This window comes from Egretta garzetta, unplaced genomic scaffold (assembly GCF_000687185.1).
Source record: "Egretta garzetta isolate BGI_Z169 unplaced genomic scaffold, ASM68718v1 scaffold30, whole genome shotgun sequence".
In the NCBI taxonomy this organism is placed as follows: domain Eukaryota; kingdom Metazoa; phylum Chordata; class Aves; order Pelecaniformes; family Ardeidae; genus Egretta; species Egretta garzetta.
This window is the reverse complement of record NW_009258383.1, coordinates 932,577-957,682: the sequence shown is the minus strand read 5'-3', so window position 1 is coordinate 957,682 and position 25,106 is coordinate 932,577. Positions and strand designations below refer to the sequence as shown.

The 25,106-nt window shown below is 38.3% G+C and overlaps 1 protein-coding gene across 2 annotated transcripts; it reads right to left on the bottom strand.

Moving 5' to 3' along the window:
• Positions 1-9,616: 9,616 nt before the first annotated feature.
• On the bottom strand, positions 9,617-24,185 carry DBF4 (DBF4 zinc finger). 2 transcript variants are annotated; one of them, XM_035897413.1, is made up of 12 exons: positions 24,108-24,185; positions 22,804-22,982; positions 20,825-21,007; positions 19,586-19,636; positions 18,976-19,045; positions 18,751-18,827; positions 17,234-17,264; positions 16,918-16,960; positions 15,084-15,215; positions 12,327-12,441; positions 11,882-12,006; positions 9,617-10,682 (listed from the first exon to the last, which is right to left on the bottom strand). In XM_035897413.1, exons 2-12 carry the CDS (start codon positions 22,972-22,974, stop codon positions 9,617-9,619), a joined length of 2,064 nt encoding a protein of 687 aa, XP_035753306.1. In that variant the 5' UTR covers positions 22,975-22,982; positions 24,108-24,185. The 2 variants fall into 2 exon arrangements, with proteins under 2 accessions (XP_035753306.1, XP_035753313.1); XM_035897420.1 differs by lacking the exon at positions 24,108-24,185 and having other exon boundaries at positions 20,813-20,906; positions 22,804-22,891.
• Positions 24,186-25,106: the final 921 nt, after the last annotated feature.

Genomic DNA, 25,106 nt, shown 5'->3' with positions numbered 1-25,106 from the left:
TTTTTTTTTTTTTTCCCTGTCACTCTCAAATTTCCACTCCCTCTCCGCTCTCTGCCCTGGACTAGCACCTACAGAGTGGGCAAGGGCTGCCGCGCAGCAGCGTTCATTTCAAGTCACAACAGGCTCTCCTCAAGCAAGGGGCAAAGGCAAGGCCAAAGCCAGAGGCAGAAGTGTCCAGGAGCCCCCCCGAAACCCGAGGGTTACTCTCCCTCAGCAGAGGGATGGCGGCATCTGCAGCCCAATTCTGGACTCCCCCCTACCGGGAAGCCGAGGGCAGCAGCGCCGGGGACCTCACCCTCCTTAACTGCGTTTCTTTCGGAAAACGGGACAGGAGCGGCACCGGTCTGAGGCACCCCCACCCTTTTCCGAAGTCGCAGTAGGAAGGACTCGAGGTGAGCCGAGGGAGGAGGAGGAATGCCAGAGCAGCACAGCGGCAGATGCAGCTGGATGCTGACCCATGCCAGAGATTACGAGGTCAAACAACCCACGGCAAGGTTTTACACCAGTGGCGGGCACGTAATAAAGAGGTGGCATCACAGTAAATGGCACTGAAAGCTGCCATCGTAGCCTGGAAGATGAACACCAAAAAACCAAAAAAAAAAAATCTGTGTTTTCATCATCCTTAAACCATTATGCAGATCAGTATTAATTGTGTTGCTTGCACTGGCAACAGTCAGGACACCTGACACCTCCATTTTGGCTCTTAGGAGCATTTCAGCCCTGCTGGGCTGCCTTCCGTGGGCTCCTGGCCTGATTTTTCTGTAGTCACCTCGCTTTACATCGATCACCTTATTAAGGGAAGCAATTAGAGGACAGATGAAGGAAATGCAGTTTCTCACAGTTTGTTTCCACAGACAGAACGAGGGTTCAACAAGCTGAAGATGGGAGCAAGACAGGCATTTCAAGGGCACAGTATTGCATCTGGAAACGTATCAAACTTTGAGGAGAAAGCAGCTAGTAAGTTTGGTGCTGTCCTGCTTACGCTGCAGTCATACACTACAGGCAAGACAGAATTTCACCTCAAAGCATCCATTAAATCCTCGAGCAGCCACTCAAACGCCGCACAATTAGCTTAGGAACTCTGCTGCAGGGTATCAAAAGGGCCACGGGTGGGGTGGATAAAGAAAATGAGAAAGCGCTATTTATAGAGAGAAAAATCAGTACTATAATGTGATATTCCAATCTTTTTGCACAAGTCATAAAGCCTTACATTTCAGGCTGCAGCCACCCTCTACGGTTATTTCAGTCAGACCAAACTGCCCCCACCTGCACCGTATTTCACAGCTTCTTGTGTCAGTATTTCTGTGAGAATCCGTGCCATTGGGTACGTATTACACCCAATATGCAGTACATACACAGCACAGTTACACGCTCATTTCCTGGATCGGTACATTATATATTTCAGTTTTCTCTTGCCATTCATTACCCTTGGCCAGAAACGCTGAGGGATTTGGTGTCAGTGTCACGTGTGGAGGGTTCGCCAACCCAGCACCACGTGAGGCACGGCTGCTTTAAGCTAATGACAACGAATGCAGGGTTTTATCCAGCCTGTGTGGGCTCAGGGGATGTGGTGAGGTATTGATGAGAGTAGCTTCATAAATACAGCACTTTTTTAGCATGCCAACTCTATTTTGGTCAAACTCTTCACTAATGTTAAGAATAATTTTTAAAACTATTTCTAGAGATACAGCCAACTCATACAAAGATAAAGGCATTTTAATAGTACCTATGCTAGAAGTGATTAGCCAAAACAGAGCTGAAAAAAATTATGTCTCTCTCCCTGCAAACCTCTCTTAGTTACATCCTTCTACCATTTGGCTAGGAAAACACTTTTACGATAGTGAAGATTGATTCAAAAGAGAAGGCCTAAATGAATTGCAAAATTTTTCTGTATCACATTGAAGGGTCTAAATCATGATGAAGGAAATCCTGATCTGTATGTCTGATTATTGTACACATCAATGAGAAACGTGTGGTTAGAATTGGATGATTTGACAGGCTTAATCCTTCAGAGAAATAGTATTTTATTTTATTGATGGCTTTTCCAGGTTCGTTTGGGAAACCAGGCAGAGAACATCAGAACTCACTTCCTAGTCTTACCTCATTGGAAGCTCCCTGACGTTGCTCAGGACTGTGGCAGAGAGTCCACACCTTGAGCAAAGAGCTCTTTCACATCAGGGGGCATTATTTTTTTCTTCTTCCAGCAAATCATAGAATATCTCACGTTGGAAGGGACCCATAAGGATCACAGAGTCCATCTCCCTGCTCCTTACAGGGCTACCTAAAACTAAACCATATGACTAAGAGCGTCATCCAGACACTCCTTGAACCCTGACAGACTTGGTACCATGACCACTTCCCTGGGGAGCCCGTTCCAGTGACCAACCACCCTCTCAGTGAAGAACCTTTTTCTAATGTCCTACCTGAACTTCCCCGATGCAGCTTCATTCCATCTCCTCGTGTCCTGTCGCTGGTCACCAGAGAGAGGAGGGAGATCAGCACCTCCCCCTCTGCTGATTCCGCCCCACCCCCACCCCCCTCCCAGTCAGGAAGCTGCAGACTGCCATGAGGTCGCCCCTCAGCCTTCTCTTCTCCAAGCTGAACAAACCAAGTGGCCTCAGCCGCTTCCTTCTAAGTCCCAAAGAAATCGGTGTTTGCAAAGGCCAACTTCCCAATGTTCATTCTCTTGCCAGTAAACATTCTGTGGCCTTTCATTACACTGAAAATTCAGGCCAATTCTTTTCTAAATGAGCAACAACAGCTCTACCCTACCTTGCAGCCTGTCTTCATGGCTTGCCAAACATAATGAGCATATTCTATATGACTATCTGAACCACAGTTCCACAAAAATGAAGCCTGACAAACATATGCCAATATTTCAAAGGATCTGGAGAAAGAAAGTTAAAAAAAAAAAAGTTATTTATAAGTAGATATAATTTTTGAACCATAATGAACTAGAAGTCATAATTTAACACTTAAATTTAACATCTAAGTGTTACGTCTCTCCTTTCCACAGAAAATAACAAAGATACAATGGACTGAACAGCCCTGTTGACATTGTACTTCTAATTTATTTGGGGTATTCTTGAAAATTGCCTCCCAGTTGTACAACTTAAGCTTTGCTGTACTACAGTAAGTAGTAATGACTGCAGTCATGATTTACAGTTTTAAACTGTCTGAAGTTCTGAAGAAATTAGCCTACTTTAAAATGCTGAGAGAGTAATGCATTTTCTAAATGCTAAAAAACCTACAGAAATTGCTTTGTATTTTTATAATTTAGATAAAATCTAAATTTTCTGCTTTGATGAATAGACAGTGGAGCTTTGTGTATGCATAGGCATGATGGAAAAATTACACTGCCTCCAACTACAGAACATGACAGCAACTTAATGCTATGGAAAGTATTACTCTTCTCCCCACACACAGCAACTTTTGTTTTCTCAGATGTAACAGATTGTGACTGAGATGTGGGGCACTTTTTAGCAAACACATTCTCAGTGGTCGATATTCAAACAGGATTTAAGTTTGGAAAAAACATATTAAGGCTTTTTCCCAATACAAGGCAGATCTATGAATATTCTGTAATTGTCTCTATTTATCTGGCCACCTGTTACCATAAGCGTACTGCCCTAAATGTTTCCGTGTGAAAACCACATTTACCTTCTGAATACATGGTCATTAAATTTTCTTGTATCAATACCAGTTACACATCCAATTACAGTCAACAGTGCAGGTGGCATCGGGAAAGCAAGCTGGTGCTTTCTGTTTTCCTGACAGCATGGTGTGAATAAGAGGACAGCAAACTGAATTAGGCTTTAACCCAGTAAATTCAAAGCTGATAAGAAGAAACATGCTTTAATTCAACATTGAAGTCTTTACTTAGGTTGTTGATTAAATCTTTCAAAATCCTCGGCATCAAGAGGGACGGGATGTTCTTACGGACTGAGAGAACACCTAGACCTGCAGCAATGAACAGCCACTTTTGGATAAAAGTGCATCAACTTTGTCCAGTTTTTTATTCCAAGTTTACAGATAGGATTTTTTGGTTGGGGGTTTTACCTCACATCTAGTCATTGCACGGGATCCTTCTTGCACTTCCTGTGACTGCTGCTCGCCACGCTCGGAATTAGGAGATTGGGCTGGGTAACTACCAGTATGGTCTAGTATTGGCAGTTTCTCAGAAAATCTGGTGACATAAAGGAAGCTAGGATTTTTATTTATCATATTGAAAAAAAGAATAATTTGGCTCAGTGGCAAGTGGTTTGGAAGGCAGGGCACCAGTAAAGTAAAAAACATTCAGGGACCTCATGTATGTTTTACAACATACAAAACTCGTATTGACTTAGGAGCTTCCAGATTAGATCTTCTGTAGTAACCCCTGGAGCACGTCAGGGAAGTTAGTTGTTAAAATTATCCTCAGAAACAAGGTAAACAGTTACTCAGCTAAACCAGCCCGAATGCAGGATACAGAATGAGCTTCATGCACCTTTCTGGGGCCAGAGGACTCTTCCCTTTTCCGAGGGCCATGAACCTTCGAGGCTCGGTTATCCTGCTTGCAGACCTTGTACCTGAAAGATGAACCCCATGTGGCATCTGCTGGCATGCCTGCACCTGACATGCTGAGACCCACACCCCAATTCCTACTCTGCCTGGTGGTTTGAACTGCAGAAGTGACTACCACCATCTGGCAACTGACTTCCACTGTGTGGCGGCCAACCTCTGTTCGTGCTATGTTGCAAAACTGCTGTAAAGGTCACAGAGAAAGCCTCTGGTTTAAAGCCCAGCTAGCTACATACTCAAAAAATATTGGAGAGACAGAATCCTGAAGTGAGATCCCCCCTCAGCTCAAAAAAAAATAATGTAAGAATTGATTGCGCGATAGCCACCTGAATCTACAGCTGCTTTATCCCAAATTAAATTGGCCTCCACTCGAACACCTGCTTTACAACCCAAATCTTTTTATGGTGCTACATCTGGGATGCTCAGCATTTATTTTGGACAGCTACATTCTTTAAAGTGAATATACCTCTGAATATCAGAAGCCAAACAGTAGTATTTACAGAATGCATGGTAAAACACCCAAATATTCATCTCAAATCGCTTCAGATGTTAATCTGGTTAATGAACTCCGTTCACACTTACCTTCACTCTGCTACAGGTATCAGTGGTATCAACTATCAACATGATCAAAAAGCCCAGCATGAGCAGGCTTCGTGCTTATCCACCAATGGCCCGGAGGCCACATGGACAACAATTCTCCAACTAGGGAACACAGGGGGATTCCTATTTTCATCCCATGTCCACATACCCTACTGTGACTACATCAGTTACAACAGCTATTTTTTCATCATGCCTGCACTCAGAGATTGCCCCATCCCTGGAAGTGTTCAAGGCCAGGTTGGACAGGGCTCTGAGCAACCTGGTCTAGTGGAAGGTGTCTTGGCCCGTGGCAGGGGTGTGGAACTAGATGATCTTTAAGGTCCCTTCCAACCCAAACCATCCTATGATTCTACAAGAGCCTCGCAGATACCATCACCAGTTACATTAGCAGAGTTCTTCAGAGTTGAGGCTCTTCAGAGTGCAGGATGAAGTCACACACACTCCCTACAGGTGCATCTAAAGAGTCATATGCCTTGCAGTCCTACAGGCCACAAGATAACACAGAACAACTAAAGCATGAATGGGTAACTGTAGCACGCCCTTTTCTTGCAAGCTTGAGGTGGAACATGAATTCTATCACTTCGATGCACACTGGCAACCCCTAAAGGACAGACATTCAACACACTCACGGCTGGAGGCTGGCTTTTCAGTCACCTACCTGTCACTTTGCGTCAAGTGTTCTGTAGTTGGATGTTAAGCAAGAGGCATTACCACTTTAAGATCCTGTTGCTGAGCGTAGGGCTTACCCGAGTGCAGAAAACTCGAAATTATTGCAGAGCTTCTGTACGCGCATGTGGTTGTGGAGTCACTAATCCCCATGATCACCATATACCCACGTGAGTATCTGTATGTACACCCATATGCATACGCACACACAGAGAAGCATTCCCGACCCTTGGGAACTCTATACTCTCAACCACACTATAGATTTACCTGAAGAAAAACATTTCTGTTATGGACAAACACATACCGTGCAGCTAAGTCATATGCAATGGTTGGGCATCCACTGCAAAGATACCAAACCAAGCTTGGTGTAGGTGTAACCGAAGTAAAACACTTCTTCTTCTAATGCTTTATTTCTAAAAACAGATTTCAACACCTGCATTTCTTTTGATGTTGTTACTACCATCCCCACTTTGCATTGTGGAGCTACAGTTTCCATTTCCAAAGTCTTTGCTAAGAAACATTTTGCCCTCTCCCATGGTAATGAAATAAAACGGGTCCGAAACGATCATTTACAACTCACCCTTACCCTGAAGTACCAAACCAGCAGTTCCTGCACGGGCTTTCAGTAATGGTACGTGTGCGTGCGTGCACACGCCTTGTATTTTAACATTTTAAAGATTACGCTAAAATCTTTCTCATCCCCAGAAATGTGCTTGCCGCACCTATGAGAAATAGACAGCAATGGTCACCGGACCACAGGATAATCACTTAAATAAAGAGTATTTTCATAATGTAAAAGTCTAGGGGATTTTTTCAAATCTGTTCAAATTGAAGCAGTGTCTGTCCTACACAAATATTAAAGCTTTCACTTTTTTGTAACAGGAGAGACTTGGGTGCTTCACTAAAATTTTGAATCCCACAATGTGTATAGGTGTACGCTGCAGACACTACGGGAATATAGCTCCAAGTTTCTCTAACCACCATAAAAAGGAAGCAATAATTAGTATATTAACAACTGGGTTTGAATAGAATATAAAAATTACTTACACCAGCTTCTCAAATTCACAGAAAGCCAACCAGAAAAGGAAGCGCATTAGAAAAAAAGTCATGTACCTATGAAGAGTTCAAACTGTAATTATATAATATGTAATTATCACAAAGATGTACTTACAGATAACACACACTTGTAATGCTAAACCTTTATTCTAGTGACTACAGAGGTACTTGTGGTAGTGTTTGTCTGAAGTGTTTGATGTTTCTCAGAAACCCCGCCACGTATTTTGAAAATGGTAGTTTTCTTCTCTGGGAGGAAGTCGGAGAGACGCACGGGTGTTCTAATAACTGGCCTTCCCTATTTAATTATTTTTTCGAATAGTAATGTAATTCCTCTTAAATTTTTATAAAAACTGCTTTTAAAAAACAAGCTCGAAAGATCATAAATGCATGAAAATCGCACACATCATGCTGAATAAATCTGGTTTAGAAATCGTTAATAGGCATACTGTGGCTCATTGACACTACCTGAACATTCTACGTACAAAGGGGACTTTCAGCACGCACTAAGGTGACCAGTCACCTGTACACAAAACCTCCATCATGACTAAAAGCGCTTTTTGCAACCAGCAGCAGTGACTCTATCTCGTTCTGCATGACAATGAGTAGTCTTTATATTTTAATGACAAACCTCTGAATTTTTTTCCCTTAAGATTCTAAAGCCAGATTCCAATGTGTTTAAATCTCCTCTTGGCAGTGCCCATTGAGCCAACATGTTCCGATACTGCATCAAGTCATATAATATGCAAAAGAGAGACATTGGTTATCTGATGAGTGGCCTTACTAACATTGACTACCCCTCCCCTTAACACTCAACTATTGCAATAATCTTTATGAATATAAATAACCAGCCATATACATTCCAGTCAGATTGAGGCCACCACACCGACTAAGAGTGTCTCAGGGATGCAAGAGAGACATCTGCATGAGATACCTTCTGACTGATCCTTGCAACGTGTTAAGGGAAAAATGCAAGTTTTTCTTAGACTTGACCTTAGTACTGAACCAAAAGCTAAAAACCAAAAAACCAAAACACACCAAACCCAAACCCTCAAACCAACAAACAAAAGAAACCAAAACAAAAAGTTTCTCAAGAAAAACAGACAAACCCTTGTTCCCAAAATAGACTACATTCATCGAATCGGAGAGCAATCCTTCTGTCATTAAAGCGTCACTCAAAGTGAAGAATAAAGCAGTTGCTTCAATGTTCTACTTTAAAATCCAATTCCTAAAATACTATATATTGGTAAATTACAGGCAAAATATATAGATATACATAGTCAAGATCCTTTTTAAAACGTTAATTTTGCTCATTTCTGTAATAGCTTCCTACATAATTTTCTTGATGTGAATCCACATCAGAAAAAAACATAAATCAAGCCAGAAGTGACCAGTAAGATGGAGAGACCAGAAGCTATCCTTACCAGCCTGTACAGGCAATTACATGAATGCTGTGAACAAGGAAAGTCACCTTTAAGGTGACAGCAATGCCCCAAGCAGCTACTTTATAATCATTAAACTTCCAATTCACATGCTCTTTAAATGAAAGTAATTTAATGTCATTTTCCTCACCCATTCCCGCACACCAAGCTTTACCTACCCCTTGTAGACTGTATCCTAGAAAGGCCAGACAATAGTGTGCAAAGCATCGTAACTGTAAGAACACTGACAGAGTAGGTTCGAGAATATTAAATGGGCAAGAGATAAAAATGCAAACAGATAATTTATGCAAAAATTAATGAGAGTAATTTCTGCTGGTTTAGATCTCTTCTATGACCTCAAAGCACTTACGTTTATTAATAAAACTTTGCAATTACCTCCACTGTAGTTCTACACTCATGCCCTGCACTGATTTACAGATATGGCAATTCTGAAAGGCATCGGCTCTGGTAAAGATTCGAAGTATTAAAGAAGTCTTCCCTGTTCTCACTTGCATCTTTCACTGCCTCCGAGTAAGCTAGTCAGACAGGCTGGCTGCTCTGAAAGAAAAATCAAGCAAATCACCTGAGTCAATCAGAAACCTATCAGCTATTTTGTTGTCATTGTTGCTGCTGCTCTGTTGCTGATGTTTGGGGTTTTTTAAAGAAAAGTATAGATCTACTGTTTTCCTATTGGCTAAAATACACAATACAGCTAGTTTTAGTCTGAAAATAAATTAAGTCAGAGTAGCCAAGAAATGCAACACATGCTTTCCTAATCCTATTTCTTCATGATTACATAGGCTCCCTGATAATTTCAGCAGAAGAAATATTAGGAAAGCAAGTGAGTTGGGTTTTTTTTTTCCCCTCTAATAAAGCAGCAGCAGGAGGAATAGGAAGGGAAGCAACCAAATCTCCACAAAACATCAGTAGTCCATAAATAACGGACTGCCTTATTTACAACAGAACAGCCAGTTATCTATAACGTGGTTATTTAGAATGTACCATAATCAATTATTTTAGAAAATTATTCTATCCAAATGCAGCTACATCATGCTTATTGGTTGCCTAGCAATAATTTAACCTCAAAGCTGGGATCAGAGCCTTTTACTAGCTGGGATAAAGCAATACCTTTTAAGAAAAAAACCCAAACACCACCTTAGTTTTATTGTTCATATTTACATATACAGAAGTTTTTTATATAAAAAACTTGGAAACAAAACCATCTGTACATATAATACAGCAATTAAAGTTTCCATGAATAAAATCTTAAAATTTGCAAGTTTATTTGAAAAATCATTATATTAAATAAAGCAGCATTAAAATCCAACAAATGCGGACGAGGATGAAGAGGAAAATAATGACCAGGTAACATTTGTATTCTGCCCTTCCCACATGTCTTTTATGCTAGTTGAATCTTTATTCTCAGTGTAACCTGAAATACCTCCAAATCCTGAGTTTATTTCACTTGTCTGAAGTAGTTCCAGTAGGGCCTGCACTGGTGAGCTACAAGAACTTCTCTTCTCTTCAGGAACAGACTGTCCATCTGTATACTTCACGCGTAACTCCATATTCTGTTTCCAGGTTTCTCTTTTATTTCTCCCCAAGTAAAGCTTCACTTTTCTGCGCAGCTTTCCAGACGGTGAACTATGTGCAGTGCTGGCAGCCAATTCATTGAGTTCTTTGTTTATAGCAGTATCAGATACCTCAGCCTCCAGAACTACATCGTGCTGCATCTGTTGATGATTATCACATAAATCACGATATTTCTTGACAAATGTAGGATTGGCATCTGTTTTTTTCAAACACTTCGCTGGTAGAACTACTGCATTATTTAATTTTCGTTTTGGCTGTGATAGGTTTTTGTCTTTTTCACTAAAATCTGTACCTTGAGTATGAGAATATGAAGTACACATGCCTTCCTGAAAACACTGGATGTTCTTTTTATTTACTTCTGGTTCCAGTATTTCTTTACTGAAGGGCTCATAAGCAAGAGACAAGTTCTCTATGCATGCTTTGTCATCTTTCTGAGGGGGTGGTTGTATGAAATTTGATGATACAACAGTCTCTTTTAAGTTCGTAGCACAGGAGCAATCAGTTTTAATATTTTCATCATTATTTCTGAACTTATTTTTTAGTTCCAAGGGTTGTGACAGGTGACAATAAAGAACTGAACAGACAGATCCAGAAACAGGTGTAGGTACTGGCACAGAATTTGGCTGTACTTCTGCAGGCTGGCGGTCCAGTTTGAGTGCCCGCATTGCTGTATCCTTCCACGAGTAACTTTTCAATGAAAGGCGTTGCTTTTTCAGTCGTTCTTTCAGCTCATCTGGTCTAGTTATCTTTCCAATAATAGGAGAAAAATATCCTGTACTACATTTTGTCCTACAATGAAATTGTTTAAAATTATTAACAAACACTTGAAAGAAACATGGGTAACTTAACTCCATATGCAACGGATTCTAGGAAAGCAACTGAACCAACAAAGCAATTTTTGTTTCCACATTTAAAGGAAGGATACTTAGGGTAGCAATGCAATATTTCTACAGGAACAGAGTATGTTATATTTAAGTTGATGTCTTCTTACCAGTTTCCACAGCTTATAAAACTGTTTTAAAAATACACAAAGTAAGCAGTCTAGTATTTCAGTAAATGTCAATTCACAGTGGTATTAAGAACAAAAGAAGCTAATGAATATAACACAATGAGTATAAATGTTTACAAATATTCTATGATATGTACACACAAAATTAGCATATTTATATATGCTTTTCTTGACATAGTATTTCAAACCTAACCATTCAGTATTTTTAAATCACAAAAGGCTCGCCTTCATTAGGATATCAGCTGTTTGACTCTATTTGCATTTCCTTTGATTTCACTAAGAATATCTTTATTTCTTCAATACTTTTTTTTTTTAAAGAAATGAGAAAATTATTCCTTATCTCCTGACTCATTTGCAAACAAATCAGAGCATCTTTAATTGAGTTACTGTTCCAAGTAATGAAGACAGCAGGGCCTACAGTCCAAGACATGAAACAAGTCTTTCTCTCCCATTTAAGCTTTTGAGCTATGAAGAAGGAAGGAAAATCTGCTTTCTTTGTCCAGCACAGGCAGGACAGAAGCTAAGAGGCTTAGAGTACAGATAAAAAGATCTAGATTAGACTAGGAAGTTTCTTCCACTGGTAAGGAGATCAGACTGACTGAGGAAGATATCATAGGCTACATCAGAAGTTTTTAGAAGTGAGATGTCCAGACATTGCTGTCGCTATGTGAGCAATAGTTTAGTACAGTAGATCTCGCTTTTCCGAAGCTTAAGGACAGGTAGGATAACCTTTCTCAATTCCTTTCAGTCTCATTTTCCTGTGATGCCATCTGCACTTTTCTTTTTTTTTTTTTCCTCATTTCTGCTTTCTAGAACTGATTTGCCAGGTACAACTGCACTGCAAATTTCAATGATTTATTTCAGACTGAAAAATATAAACTTACTCTGTACTAGATCCAGAATTTCAGAACTAAGTATCTTTATGTCCAATGTCTTAATTCACAGAGACTTTAAAATTTAGATGAAAAGGTTAACTTACCTTTTTATTTTTTTTGCATCATCCTTGTATTCAACAAACTCATAAACAAACTTTGAGATTATATCATCAACAACTTGATACTGTGTGCTTTGTGCAAAATTTCGGTGCTGTTCACTTTCAAGATGCTGGAATTAAAGAAAAAACATTAAATAAATCTACTACGGACATGAATATATGTCAACCATATGATATGGTGCAGTAGGTTTCATTAATTACCAGTGTCTCTGAGACATGAACTATTAATGCCTTCAACTACCATACATAGAGACAGCAATCAAGAATGAAAACCTACAAGGGAAAAAAATACCCACTTGCTGCTTTTTAGGAGATATATTCAGAAATCTTTTAAAATAAAAAATACATTAAACTAGCAAATATAAACCACTGTTGATACACACTTAAGAGACATGACTATGTCAAAGCATATACTTGACATTTCACATACTGTTTGCAGATCTTCGTATTTCTTCCCACAACATTCACAATATCCTCTCTTTTTTTTGTCCTTCTGAGGGAGCTGAACAGGAGTTCCACAGTCCTGGTCACTATTTATTTTGTTTCTGTTAACAGAAAAGATACATTAATGAGTCTCAAATATGGAGCTGAGCTCTGTACTTGCCTCTCCCAGTATGTTCATTCTGATTCCCTGAACTGGAAAAAAAAAATATCACAACCCTCGTTATTTCTTCTCAAACTATTTATATTATGTTAGTCAATGCTTAGGGAAAACAAAGAGAAAAATTATACATTAATTAAAAAAAAGATTTACTGCAACAAGACAGGCAAACCCACTGGAACTATATGTAAGCATAAAACATCCAGGTTAGTACAGATGTACTACCATCACTGACTCAGAATAAACAATGCAAAATCGCTAACCAAAGAAACCTCACTTGACAAATCAAAGGACATATTGAAATCTCTGTGCATAGCTGATAAAAGGAGGTTTTATAAAATCAATACTAGAAAAAAAAGAAAACAAGAATTCTTCTAACATCTCATCCACCGTCAGTATTTTTGATGCCAAGAAAACATGCAACAAAAACATCTGGTCTAACAGATAAACTCTCATTCTTTGTTAAAAGTAAAGAACAATTACATTTGTTGGTTATATGTAGCTTTTGAATATGCTGACCAAACGCCATTTTGTCCTGTTTTTCTAGGTACAGGCTAAGTGGAAATATGAGGAAATGAACCTCAAGTCCTTCCTGGAGATTCAAACACCAAGAGGTTTTCAATAGCTGCTCCATGACCTTCAGAGTCCTCGTCTAGGGAGAGCTACTGTTTGCTGCAATTCACTATTAAACCACCTAAGGATGATATGCTAGTGGTAAAACAAAACCATCAATCCTACTTCCCTTTTACTTCAGAGGAATAGTGCCATCTCCCTGTCCAGCCAAAAATCACTCTGACAGACTACCAAGTATCTGCATAGATGTACGCTCAGCACTTTACATCAAAAAACCTGTTCTGAAAAATGCTTAACTTACAAAGCCCAGCAATGTATTGCTCACATAAGCGTACACTGCTTTCAACAATCACTTTCAATCAACAAGTCTAAACTGGTAACACTTGTCCCAGCATTCAATGAGTTCCACAGGATAGGCTCCACCTAACTGTGTACTTTTACTTTGATACTAATCCTTTCACCGTCCCTCTTCAGAACTGTAAAAATCACAGAGAAACAGTAAAGCAGGATATAAGCAACAGCATTTCGCATCTCAAAATTGATAATGTCTGCAGGTCTTGCCTGATCCAGAAGTAAGTAGAATTGACAACTTAGCTTCAACAAACTTTTCTCCCAGATAAAGATAAAACAAGCAAGCACTCCCCTTTCTCTCTCCTGTAACTGACAATCCTCACATTTACCTGCTGAGTATGAAATAACCTCCCACCCAAATATCTCTTTGGCATCTGCCAACCTGAAAGATTAAATAGGAATATTCATTCAGATGTAACTCCTGAAGTTTTTAATATATCATACTCCTTAATCTATATAAATTAAAATAATATTGCCTTTTTTCTTTTTCTTTTTTTTTTTAAATGCTTTAAAAAGAATGGGCCTTTTTAGCCCCTTCTGAAGAGACGCTATCAGAAATTGCGTTGTTATTGCAAAGGTTACTGCTATTATAGTTGCTTTGCTTTTTCATACTGCTACATTCACTGCAATTAAAAAAAAGCAATCAATATAATAAAATAAAATTAATCATGGCAACATCAGCCGAAAACCTCCAGCAATATAATAATGGTGAAGCCTAGACAGAAGCTGAACAGGGGAGAAGCTATTTTATAATGAAAACGAGTATCAAGCCTAAGTCTTAGACCCTGAGGACACAAAAGCAGCAAAAGTTACTGGATACAGAAAGTTCCACATATAGCAAAGCTACCTTTTGCCTAAATTAACTTTAGTCTCTCACATGAATCAATCTTAGAAGACAATGAAAGAATCATGCTCCAAATATGCTATGTAAAGAAGTTCAAAACCATAGTTTGATTCACCAAAAAAACAGGTAATTAAGACTCCTACACAGTTTCAAATCATAAAATTGATTTACCAGAAGTTGTAACTGCATCCAAAGTGCTCAACAAATGCCAAAATATGTCATATAAACACTCGCTGCAAGACCAACTGCAATTCTACTGGGCAGTTGGCATCCACTTCTCATCCCTGAAGAGTTGAAGCAGTATTTGCAGAGTCTAATTTCTATAAATTAGACTTTATCAACAATGTGCACTCTTTATCAGCAGTGATTTTGCACTATGACTGAATATCACCACTGTAGAAATTTTTCACTGCCTACTTTAGCATTATACTGACAAATATCAAAAGAAGTCTTAAAAAATCCACTTCCTCTAAAATACTTACTGGATGGTATCCAAGATGAGGACAAAGAAGAAACCAGTGGCAGAAAGGAAAAAAATATCTTATGGTGACCCACAGTGATAGAAGGCTGCATTTTTTGATGTATGCATCTGTATGTCCAAAAAAAGGACTAAAGACAGGATAAAGAGGGTACAGAAAGATAGACAGACACCAACAGTTATAGCACAGCAAATACATCAGCTGAGACATAGCTATTAGTATTAAATAACACACGAAATTAGAAGCAGAGCAATTATTTTAGAAAACAGTTACTTTAGAATTATTTTAGAGAACCACCCTCTCCCTTATCCACACCTCAATAACAAGTTTTCAACAAACCTTTGCTTAGACTGAGTTTGCTTTTGACCAGAAGGATGCTTCTTATCCACCTCAAATGGACTATAAGGTTTTGGAACACAGTAGTTCAGAACTGGAAAACTGGGTAACTGCAGATAAAACGGTCGGTAGCGGCTGTATTAGACAAAACAAGTGCATTAGAACCATCAAAAATGGAAAAAAGGAGTTTATAGTGCAAATTACAATCAGGTCAAAAAACCTGAAAAGCGTTTCTCTCTCACAAGTAACATAGACAAAATGGTAAACAGATAAATATCCTAGAATAAGTCATTCCTTCCTTCCTATAAACTTGATACTTGCTCACAAATAGATTTGCCTTGAGTTTCCATAGCTGTCTTACACATTCCTTGGGATAGGGCTATTTATTGTGGAGAGTTGGGTAACCAATAAAACTAAGAACAGTTTGGAAGGTGGTGCGTCTGTGTTCCTGAGAAGTAGCTATAGCAGTTCCTAATATCCAATGCATTGAATTTGTTTTTCCATTTTACCATTTTCTTCCCTTTTGACAAATTTTAGCCAATTCACCATTCAAAATGTAAAAACTGACCTTTTCCTTTTCCTGTACAGCATTGTACTTAGAAAGGTATCAGAACTACCAACTGCACCATTTCTCTGAATGTATTAAAAATGTTTAAAACAGGGCATGCTGAAAGCCCACATACGGAATCATTTGACTGAAATGCCGATGCCAGAGTTCAGCCTGGTTTTTAACTCATGTTACTATTATAAACTACCCAGGCAGAAGAAAAAGAGCAAGTCTGCGTAATAAGTTCAGCTAAGCATCTCATTCTGCTTCTACACTGTTACTTACGTTGCATAAACATTTAAACATTAAAATTAACATTGTTTATGTTACATAAACATTTAAAGTGTTTCAGGTGTTTGTTACACAGCCACGTTCGGAAGTCAAATTCACACATATTTATATACGAATTTATTGTACTTACAACTCTGTCCAATTCTCTCCACTATCCTCATGTCCCTCAGATCTATTACACCAACCCAGTGTAAGACCAGGTTTAGAGCTCTTTTTTTAATTCAGGAAAATGTCAAAAGAAATCAGGTCAAGGAATTTGGAGCTTATAAACACCATCATAAAGCAACAGTTAGTTAAGAATATGAAGGTGCAAAACATGCTGTGCAGAACTATACTTTTTTATAATTCACTGTTCTCTCAACTTCTGACAAACTGGTATTTCCTTACACAACCAGGTCTGATAAGCAGATTAATAGCCGGTTTTTTAATTTATTTTTCTTTTAAAAGAAATGACTGAACAGGAAATGACACCTAATTTCAAGGGATGATTTTAACTAACAACTTCCCTTTCCTTACATCTAAACAGTCTCTACAGGAGATGAATGTTACTGAGTTGGGACTACAGGACTGGAATTTAGTACACAAACTTTTATTAGCCTTTTGGGCTATAGTATTTGCATCTAAGAAAAGAGGTGAAGGTTCAAAGCTTCCAAGTTTCCTTTTTATTCATATGGCCCTTGGCAGAAAGTAACCCAAAGAACCCACTCTCATGGTCTACAAACTGGAGCTGTGTATTAACTTTCCACTTCCATTACCCACTGCAAATATTCCCTACTGTACTACCACCTGCTCCATCTCATTCAGTGGCTAAACACAGATACCCACCCAGAGCACGCAGAGATGGAAATTCTGTATCTTATTATAAGAGGACAGTATGCCTGGCATCTAAAGTCAGGAAGCCAAAGGAAATCGAAATCCAAAGGCCACTTCCTCAAGTACATGTTCCTGAATTACTCAGTTTGAGAACCACATTACTGAATGCATGAAGAGAACACTTACCGACTTCTGTCTTCCACCTTGACAAATGGATTTTTCAGTCTACCTGGCTCAAGGGGGAGAAAAGGAAATTAAGAGAGAAATACTTTTCTTCATTCAGCAAGTTACTGCAGTAGCTGAATAGATAAGCAGATATTTAGAACTCATCAGGTACACGTTTTGACAAACTCAATTTCCATTAAGTTTTTCTACATGCTTTTCTTAGACATACACATTAGAATACAGCAGCACACTTGACCAGATGAGAACTGTAGTACATTTTTAAGCATTCAGAATGTAAGGCAAAACAAAAAAACTCTACAAATATTGAAATACTTACTTATTGACTTTGGAGCAGTAACTTGTTTTCCCTATTGAAAAAAAGAGAGAAAGTATAAAATCCCTGTGAATATTATTCTGCATTTTATTATAAAGATTTAGATGTAGGTAATTTTAAGGTATGAAGGTCTCCCTGTATTAATCATGACTTTGCACGCAGTCGCGATAAATTTTGCAAGAAACAAAGCTCATTAGCACTTCAGAAATGTGGTGACATGTTTCCTAACGAAATACTTATTTCTACACCACACAAAAAGTGATCTCCTTGAGACATTTATTTTTCCTAAAACCAACAAAAAACCCCACAGAGATAATTTATTCGTTTTCTCTCTCTCCTCCCCCAAAATACCTTGCCATGGTTGAAAAGTTAATCTTAAGTACGAATAACACTTATACAACACTTTATAAATGCTAATTAACTACAAGCTATAAAATGCCACCAAAACCTGCAGGTAATTCTATTAAAACAATTCTCATTTGAGTGGATTAACACAGGTTGGGGGGTTTTTTATCAATGAAGATTAAAATTAGAAGGAGTATTTGTCTTCAAAAAAGAGTGAAGTCTACATTCAAGCATCAGCTGTTAGCTGTAATTGATTCTGGTAAAGGCACAAACTCGTATTTCATACTACTTGTAAAAAAAACCCACCTTGCTATCCATGAACACTGATACATTTATGATTTAGCAGATGGCCTCAATAATTAGCCAATAATGCATTCTAAAATGACAAAACATACACTAGATGGTATGTTTCCACTTTCTGATCACAGACCCCTGCCTAAACTACATAATTGTACAACATCACGTTTAATTTAAATTACACAGCAACTGCAGATGGAGCACACAAGCAGCTAAAACAGTTTCAGTGTCTCACTGTATCATACGCTTAATTCTGGAGAAATCAGGATTTTCACATGTCAACTGCACACTATTGGCAGAATAGCTCAAAGATGCTTTATGCTAGTTCTTTAAAAGACTAGGAAGGAAAAGATGCAGAGTTGAGCAACTGACACAGATCCCCTAGAGACAGCTTCTTCAGCAAATGTAATTGTGATTCTTCAAAATGGTCCATCAAAAGGAAGGGGTTTCTAACCACTGTGTCATAGGGAAAATTATACAAGGCAACTTAACTACAACCTACACCATACTACAACCAAGCCACAATTATTTTTTTTTTTTAATTATTTTTGAGGCAGGCAGAATGGAAGTTTCTGACAGTTCAGTACTTCTGATTTGTAGATATCCTTTGCAAGAGCAAAGGTCTACACATTATTTAATCAATGCTGCTATGGAATTTATTTTTAATAATGCTGAAATGTATAGCTAATACTTCCTGGTTTTCAAAGATGGTTTTAAAATCAATTCATAAAACATACTGGTCTGTGGAAAACTGAACATGAGCAAGACTTTATCAAAATAAAACCTGTAAGCTTCACAGCAGTTAGTATTTGCTACACCTGTGTGTTCTCAGTTAATGAAACAAATGGCATTTTCACAAATGGCAAAGAACCACTTACCACATCTTTAAAAGAACTGCCTGCTCTTTTGATTAGGTAGAGCTCCTTTTTCTTTTGTTCAATGTAATTCTTAACATCTGGCAAAAAGAGGGAGAATTATACTCAGTAATTTATTCAAATAACATTTGAAGTAATTTTTCATTTTTAATAGTTTGAATTCAACAAAAGAATAATTAAATAAATGTTACAAGTCCAAGTTAGGCTTCATCAAAAAAAAATATTTACCATCAATATGAAGTATCTTCACTCCCCAACTCAAAGCATTGGACAGTATACTACCAGAGGGGATTAAGTCCTGCAAATGATGAACTGTATTAATAATTTTAAGCAATATATGGTAAGTCATGTAAAACAATTACAAATATATTACAACATGTAATATGAAACCTGAGATCAAAGTGCAGACGCTTATCTCCTTGGCAAAAGACTACTGCTCTCCTCAACTGACTTTTCCATCTCCGTGTCACAGCACTTCACCATCAAAAGGTACTTCACCTTTCATAAAGCCAACACTGTTTTCTACTGTCACATTTTATAGTAAGATTTGAAGACATTGAATTTATATATTCACTTTACCTTCACAAGCACCTCTCAAATGGTAGCTATATTAGCAATCCTGATAAATTGTAACACTGGTCATAAGATTTTCAGTTCTTCAGGAAGTACCCAGAAAGCATGACATGACAATTTTATTTAAGACAATCCCTCAATTTCTGCCTGTGTTCCATGAAGGGCTTCTCTCTTAGACCGCTACGACCACTCTTACTACTGCTTGTTTTCTAGAAGACGAAAACCAAAGTTTCTCAAGTACGAATTCGTTGATTACTTGGCTTACCTGCTCTTTGATTGCTTTTTCAACTAAGGATTTTCCTCTGCTCATACGTACCTATATTAAAAGAGAAACACATTTGTAGCAAGTTAGAACTGATTTCAAAAAACAAGGTAAGACAATTTACACTGTTGCTAACAACTACGTATTTTAGCTACGATAGTCTCCTTTTGTTCACTGTACTGCTATTTTTCATTAATTTGCATATTCCCCACAAGGTTACATTTGAGACAGTCAGGGTGGGGGGAGGAAGGGGAGAAGAAAACCCCCAAACCCCAACAAGTAATCATTTTCAGCTAAAGCAGGTCACTGCATAGCTGAAGCAATGTTAGTGCTGCAACAACATAGATGGTGGGAATAAGAAGCCAGTGGCACAGGCCAAAAGATGAGGTTTCATCAGCTGGACTTGTGCCAAATTAAGCTAACAGTTATGAATATAATCATAGCCTCCGTCTTATCCCCATCTTTTCTTTCACCAGTGCATCTCCTTTTGTACTGTATGCCGTTTATTCATAACGAGCATGCCTTTACCTACTCCAGGTTATTTGCAAAATGAGGTGATCTCACCTATGCAATGCAAAGACTAGCCCACAGACTGTCTCACGGTCATGTTGCTAAGTACCATGCATACAGCACAGCCAATTGTTTCCAACTCTATCTTGAAAGGATGCAAGACATGCCCACGTAAGAAACTTCAGTAAACCTGCACAAATTCAGATACTGACTGTTGCAATTAACGTGATCCTCTACGAAAGAGCTCAGAAAGACTTAATATTCATAATGATCAATTTTAATTATTTCCTTAAACTACTATCAAAGAGTGCTTCTGTATATATCAGCATTAACAACATCACAGCAGCCAGATATTAATAGGCTGTGTTGCTAAAGAGACAGGAAACACTGGATGCCATCAGAAGCCTATCTATATTGAACCAGCTGTCAAACATAACAATGTCAATGTTTAATTAGAGTCAGGCATGCCATATGAGAACAGATTTTACTGTAGTCTGCTTATTTGCAGAAAAGGCTTTTTTAAATTAGTTTTTGAAATTAGTTTGAGTTAAGTTTAACAAATTAGCCTGAACTAGTTTAAAAGTACATTTGACCTGTTAAAAAAAAAATTATTCACCCAAGGAACTGTTGCCATCTTTAGGAAACAAAATAGGAGAAAAATTGTAAAAGCATATCCCATAGGTTGTACCTGATTTGCAGTATGATTACTAAGAAACTTACTGTATCTACTACCTTAAATGAACTTCCATCATGTCGATCTTTTGGGTTGCTAGGAAGAGGTGAACTATTTCCTCCGTTACGTGCAGATTCTGGGCTAGGAACAGGAGAAATCTGACCAAGAGTTGGTGCAAATTTTGCCTCCTTTTTATTAGACACCAGATAGCTGATATCTTTACTAAGAAAACTCTCCACTCTCTAAATGTAAAGACATAAAGCAAGTAATTATTTCAGGACAATAAATCAGTGACTCAATTTTACATTGCATACTTTAAAGAAAAGCAACAAAACTAGAACGATGAAGTTCAAAAGCACTGAATTAATGACATGATGCTTTCTAAAGATCTGGATGACAATTACAACTGAGCTGTAGTAGCAGCTTACCAGAAGAATTCAAACACTGCATTGAGAAATTACAGACTAATTCAAGGAAAATAACATTTATGTAATGTTACGTAACCGAAATTACATGAAGGTGTTCAGCTAAACCTAAAGGTACATGTATGCAAATATAACTTACAGTTTGCAAGAAACTATAAATTAATTCAGCAGAAAAATTAAGATTTCAGGATAGTGACCATGTTTCACACCTACAGTATTCATAACGCTTCTCAACAGTGTAGATGATGTAAGATGATTCATATTATTTTCATACTCAGCAAGACAAAATATGTGGTTACCCTATGCCCATTCTCTTCAATTTTGCTCCTTCAGTCTTTCGCAACCAATTGTTGCATGATTATCAGCTCTATTTGCCTTGTTATTTCTTGCCAGCTTATGTAGTTTAAAATACTTCCCTCCTCTCCACTAATGAGTATGGAACAAATTGCACAGGCAGCAAGCTTGAAACTGTGCCTTCCAATTCTGCTCTACGTACCTTCTACAGAAACGGGACATACAGAGAGAAGCGCTTTTGAGCGCACTCCACAGAAGTAACAACGGAACTGCATGTGGTAGTTGATCTTGAGGGTGCTGGGCACCTCAGATTTAGGCATATACTCCTCAGAATGAAACAGAAAAAGCTCCTTTTCATTCTTTGATTTGCAACCTTACCTTTCACATATGAATTGCTAAAATTCTGTTTTAGAGAGAAAGACAACAGATAGCGTGCGCTCATTTAATGCTAAATATAAAGAGATGCATTTAACTGGAAACCATGTTATTGCTATTCCTTGCCTCTAATGTAATTTCAGACAGTATCTTGATTTACAAGCGTCAGTTTCATAAAACTGCCCAGGTTCCTCAGAGGTCAAAGAAGTATTGCCAAAGCAACATTCAGAACAGCTAGCAATTTAAGCAGATCCCTTTTTGCTTCTGTGGTTAATGGGTGTTTAATACTTTAACTGCCAAGATTCCTCTACACTGATTCAAAGTATTCAACTTTAAAGTGGACTAAGCAATTGCATTGCTTGTGTGTTACTATGATATCCTGTACTTGCTTGTATCAAAGCATTTCTTCCATACAGAAGAGAGAATTAGGGGAAAATAACAGCATTAAGATGCTTATAAAATTTACGATTTAAATAAGAGTATTTAAAAATACTCATTAACATATTCTGTGCAGAAAGTACTTACTGAAGTTATTGACTTTTAGTAAGCATATGCAAAACACTTCCTCTAATCTTTCAGGTTCAGCTGAACAACTTTAGTTGTAACATGTAAATGTGTCAATACAGTCAGAAGCAGCAGAAAAAAATCACCTCAAACAATGAAACTTATTAAACTTGAACAAAGTTTTAAGCAAATGAATCATCAACTGAAAATAAACCTTTATTATAAACACTTGTTACAATTAGAAAAGCAGCTTCTAGCAAAAAACCCACAAAATAATTTGTTAAGCTAATTGTATTAAACATTAAGACAAACATAAAAAAAATCCCATCACATATAAAATTCAAATAATATTAAAAAGCAGTCACAAAGAACATGGAAAAGGTATTCCACATGCGCAGGTTTTCTTCTAGTTTCATAAAGGTCTCTACTCATTAACTTACCCCTCCCAGTTCTTTGAGGTCCTTTCCTATCTTTTCAGAGATCACATTAGATGGAATATCGAGGTAAAACACCTTTCCAGTGAGTGGCTTGTATTTAAGTTTCTCTAGTTTTCCTGTATCTTTTTTCACATTCTTCAGAGAAGATCTTATCTTTTCTGTTTTTGCTTGCATTCCATCTGCTGCAAAAAGAAAAGGGCATTTAAATAGGACTGTGGTTTATGAACTGTGTTTATCTTTTTCTTTTAAAAAAGGAAGATTCCTAAATTATGGAAACGGACAAGGCAAGCTGCCATGCAATATAGGACTTTTTAAAAATAGCTACATGTTAAACATGTCAAAACCTGAGACATTAGTAAGAACACCACACATAGATAGCCCTTAAAAGTGTATCCTAAAAAGGGCTTTTTATTTCAGTTGCTATACAGGGCCATCAATTTTCTCTCCCTGCCACAGTACATACATTAGTTTTATGGTCACTGAGAATCACCAGGACACCATTTTAAAACAGTATCTGTCTGTCTCTCATTCATCTGAAGCAAAAAGGATTCATACAGACTTACTCAAACAAAAATCGGTCAGAAGTAACTGAAACACCAAAAAATACAAGACCTGGATCCTACTATTTCTCTGAACTATAAGCACCCACCTGAGATGCAGGAAAACTATGCTTAAAGTGCAGAACCATTCTAGTTATAACCACTCTTTCTGCCTCTGTGAATTCTACTCTAGAACTAAGAAAGTTAGGTTAGAGTTCTATGAGAACGTGAGTTCAATACTGAGTAGCAATCAAAAAAAGAAAAAATAGAAATTGCTAAGAAACATAAAATAAACTGGATAATTTTATTATGCCACTTCATGAATGCAGGACTCTGACACATCTTAAATACAGCCTGCAAAAAGTAACAAGGATGATCAAGGGCATGAAGAATGACCTTGTAGATTAAGACCTTCTCAATCTGTAAAGTGAATTATTTAATAGATATACAAAATCAAGAACAGCAGAGAGAGAATAACTAAACAGCCTATTCCAGCAGAAGAGCTATGGGACACCAAACAAAACTGGGAGTCAGGTACAAAATGAAGAACAGGAATTGATTCTCTAAGCAATAGGGCAAGCCTGCATAGCTTGCTGCCAAAGGCGGCTGTCGATACTAACATGTGATTTCCAGGGGAGGCTGCACAAGTATGAGGAAGAAGAACGCTCTGAGGGGTCCTACATGCAACTCATGAAGTCCCTGTAGCTATACATAGCTGGAAACTAGAATATTAGTAGGTGAAAAAAATTATGCCTTCTCTGTTCTTACATACTTCCACAGGAATCCATTTACAACCAATGGCAGAGACAGAATCATCCAAGTCTTGCACATCATTACTTTTACATTGTCTTTTCTTCCCCACTGACTGACCCCCTGCTCCCAGTTGCTTTCTCTTCTGGAAAAGCTCAAAACAGACAATGAGGGCTGCTGCAGGAAGTGATCAGGCCTCTTCTGGAGACAAAAAGCCAACATGCAAAACAGGCCCCCTGTTATGCATTGTCTCCCTCTTAGAAGGGAGAGGGAGCAGAACCACCACTCTGGCTGCAGGATTCGGTAAGCAATGGTTATGAACACATGTAAGTGAAGCAGGAACAGCAGTCAGCTTTGTAGAATCTAGAAGCGCAAAAGAATTAAGAGAAATAGGAAAATGGGGAGGCTTAGGGTAGTTTAACTGATTAAGAATCTAAACAGAAAAGACAGATGATATGCAGGTGTGAAATTCCGTAGATGACCAGGGATCAAATATGGTGTTATATCCAGCACACACATGTGATGGCCCAGGCAGCTCAAAGATTAACACACTAAATACCGGAATTAACATTGGGAAACACGTACCAAACTTCCTAGGGATAACCAAAAGTTTGGAGTGAGTTATCAGTACTGCAACAACAGTAAAGAATCTCTCTCATAAAGCGACTGCATTTTAATACCCTGGGCCTAACGTGCTGAGGAGGCCTTTCCATGCACGCTCCTGATACCAGCAAGGATCAGCCTGGGTGGTGCAGTTTGCACGGCAGGGCCTAGCGAATTTCAACATAGCCTCTAGCGTGCTTGCACCGAAAGCATCCTCTAAAGCAGAACAAGCTAGCTGCCGTCTCAGTTACAGGCTTGCACGTTTAATTCCCCAAACCACGCAAAGGTTATTTCAGCTGCCCACCCCTACCGGAGCCAGCCCGAGGCGTGCTTACCCGCTAGCCGGACCAGAGGCAAGAGGCCCAAACCCAGCACCAGGCTGTCCGCGGGGCTCACAACGGGAGCCAGGAAGGC

Bases quoted from the DNA above. Each gene is read 5' to 3' on its own strand.
- DBF4 (XM_035897413.1), bottom strand. From the start codon at position 22,974: ATGCAAGCAAAAACAGAAAAGATAAGATCTTCTCTGAAGAATGTGAAA. The intron at 21,008-22,803 runs GTAAGTTAATGA...CTTTACATTTAG, and splicing joins ACCTCAAAGAACTGGGAGGG to AGAGTGGAGAGTTTTCTTAG. The intron at 12,442-15,083 runs GTTTGTTGAAAA...TTCTGTTAACAG, and splicing joins CAAACTCAGTCTAAGCAAAG to AAACAAAATAAATAGTGACC.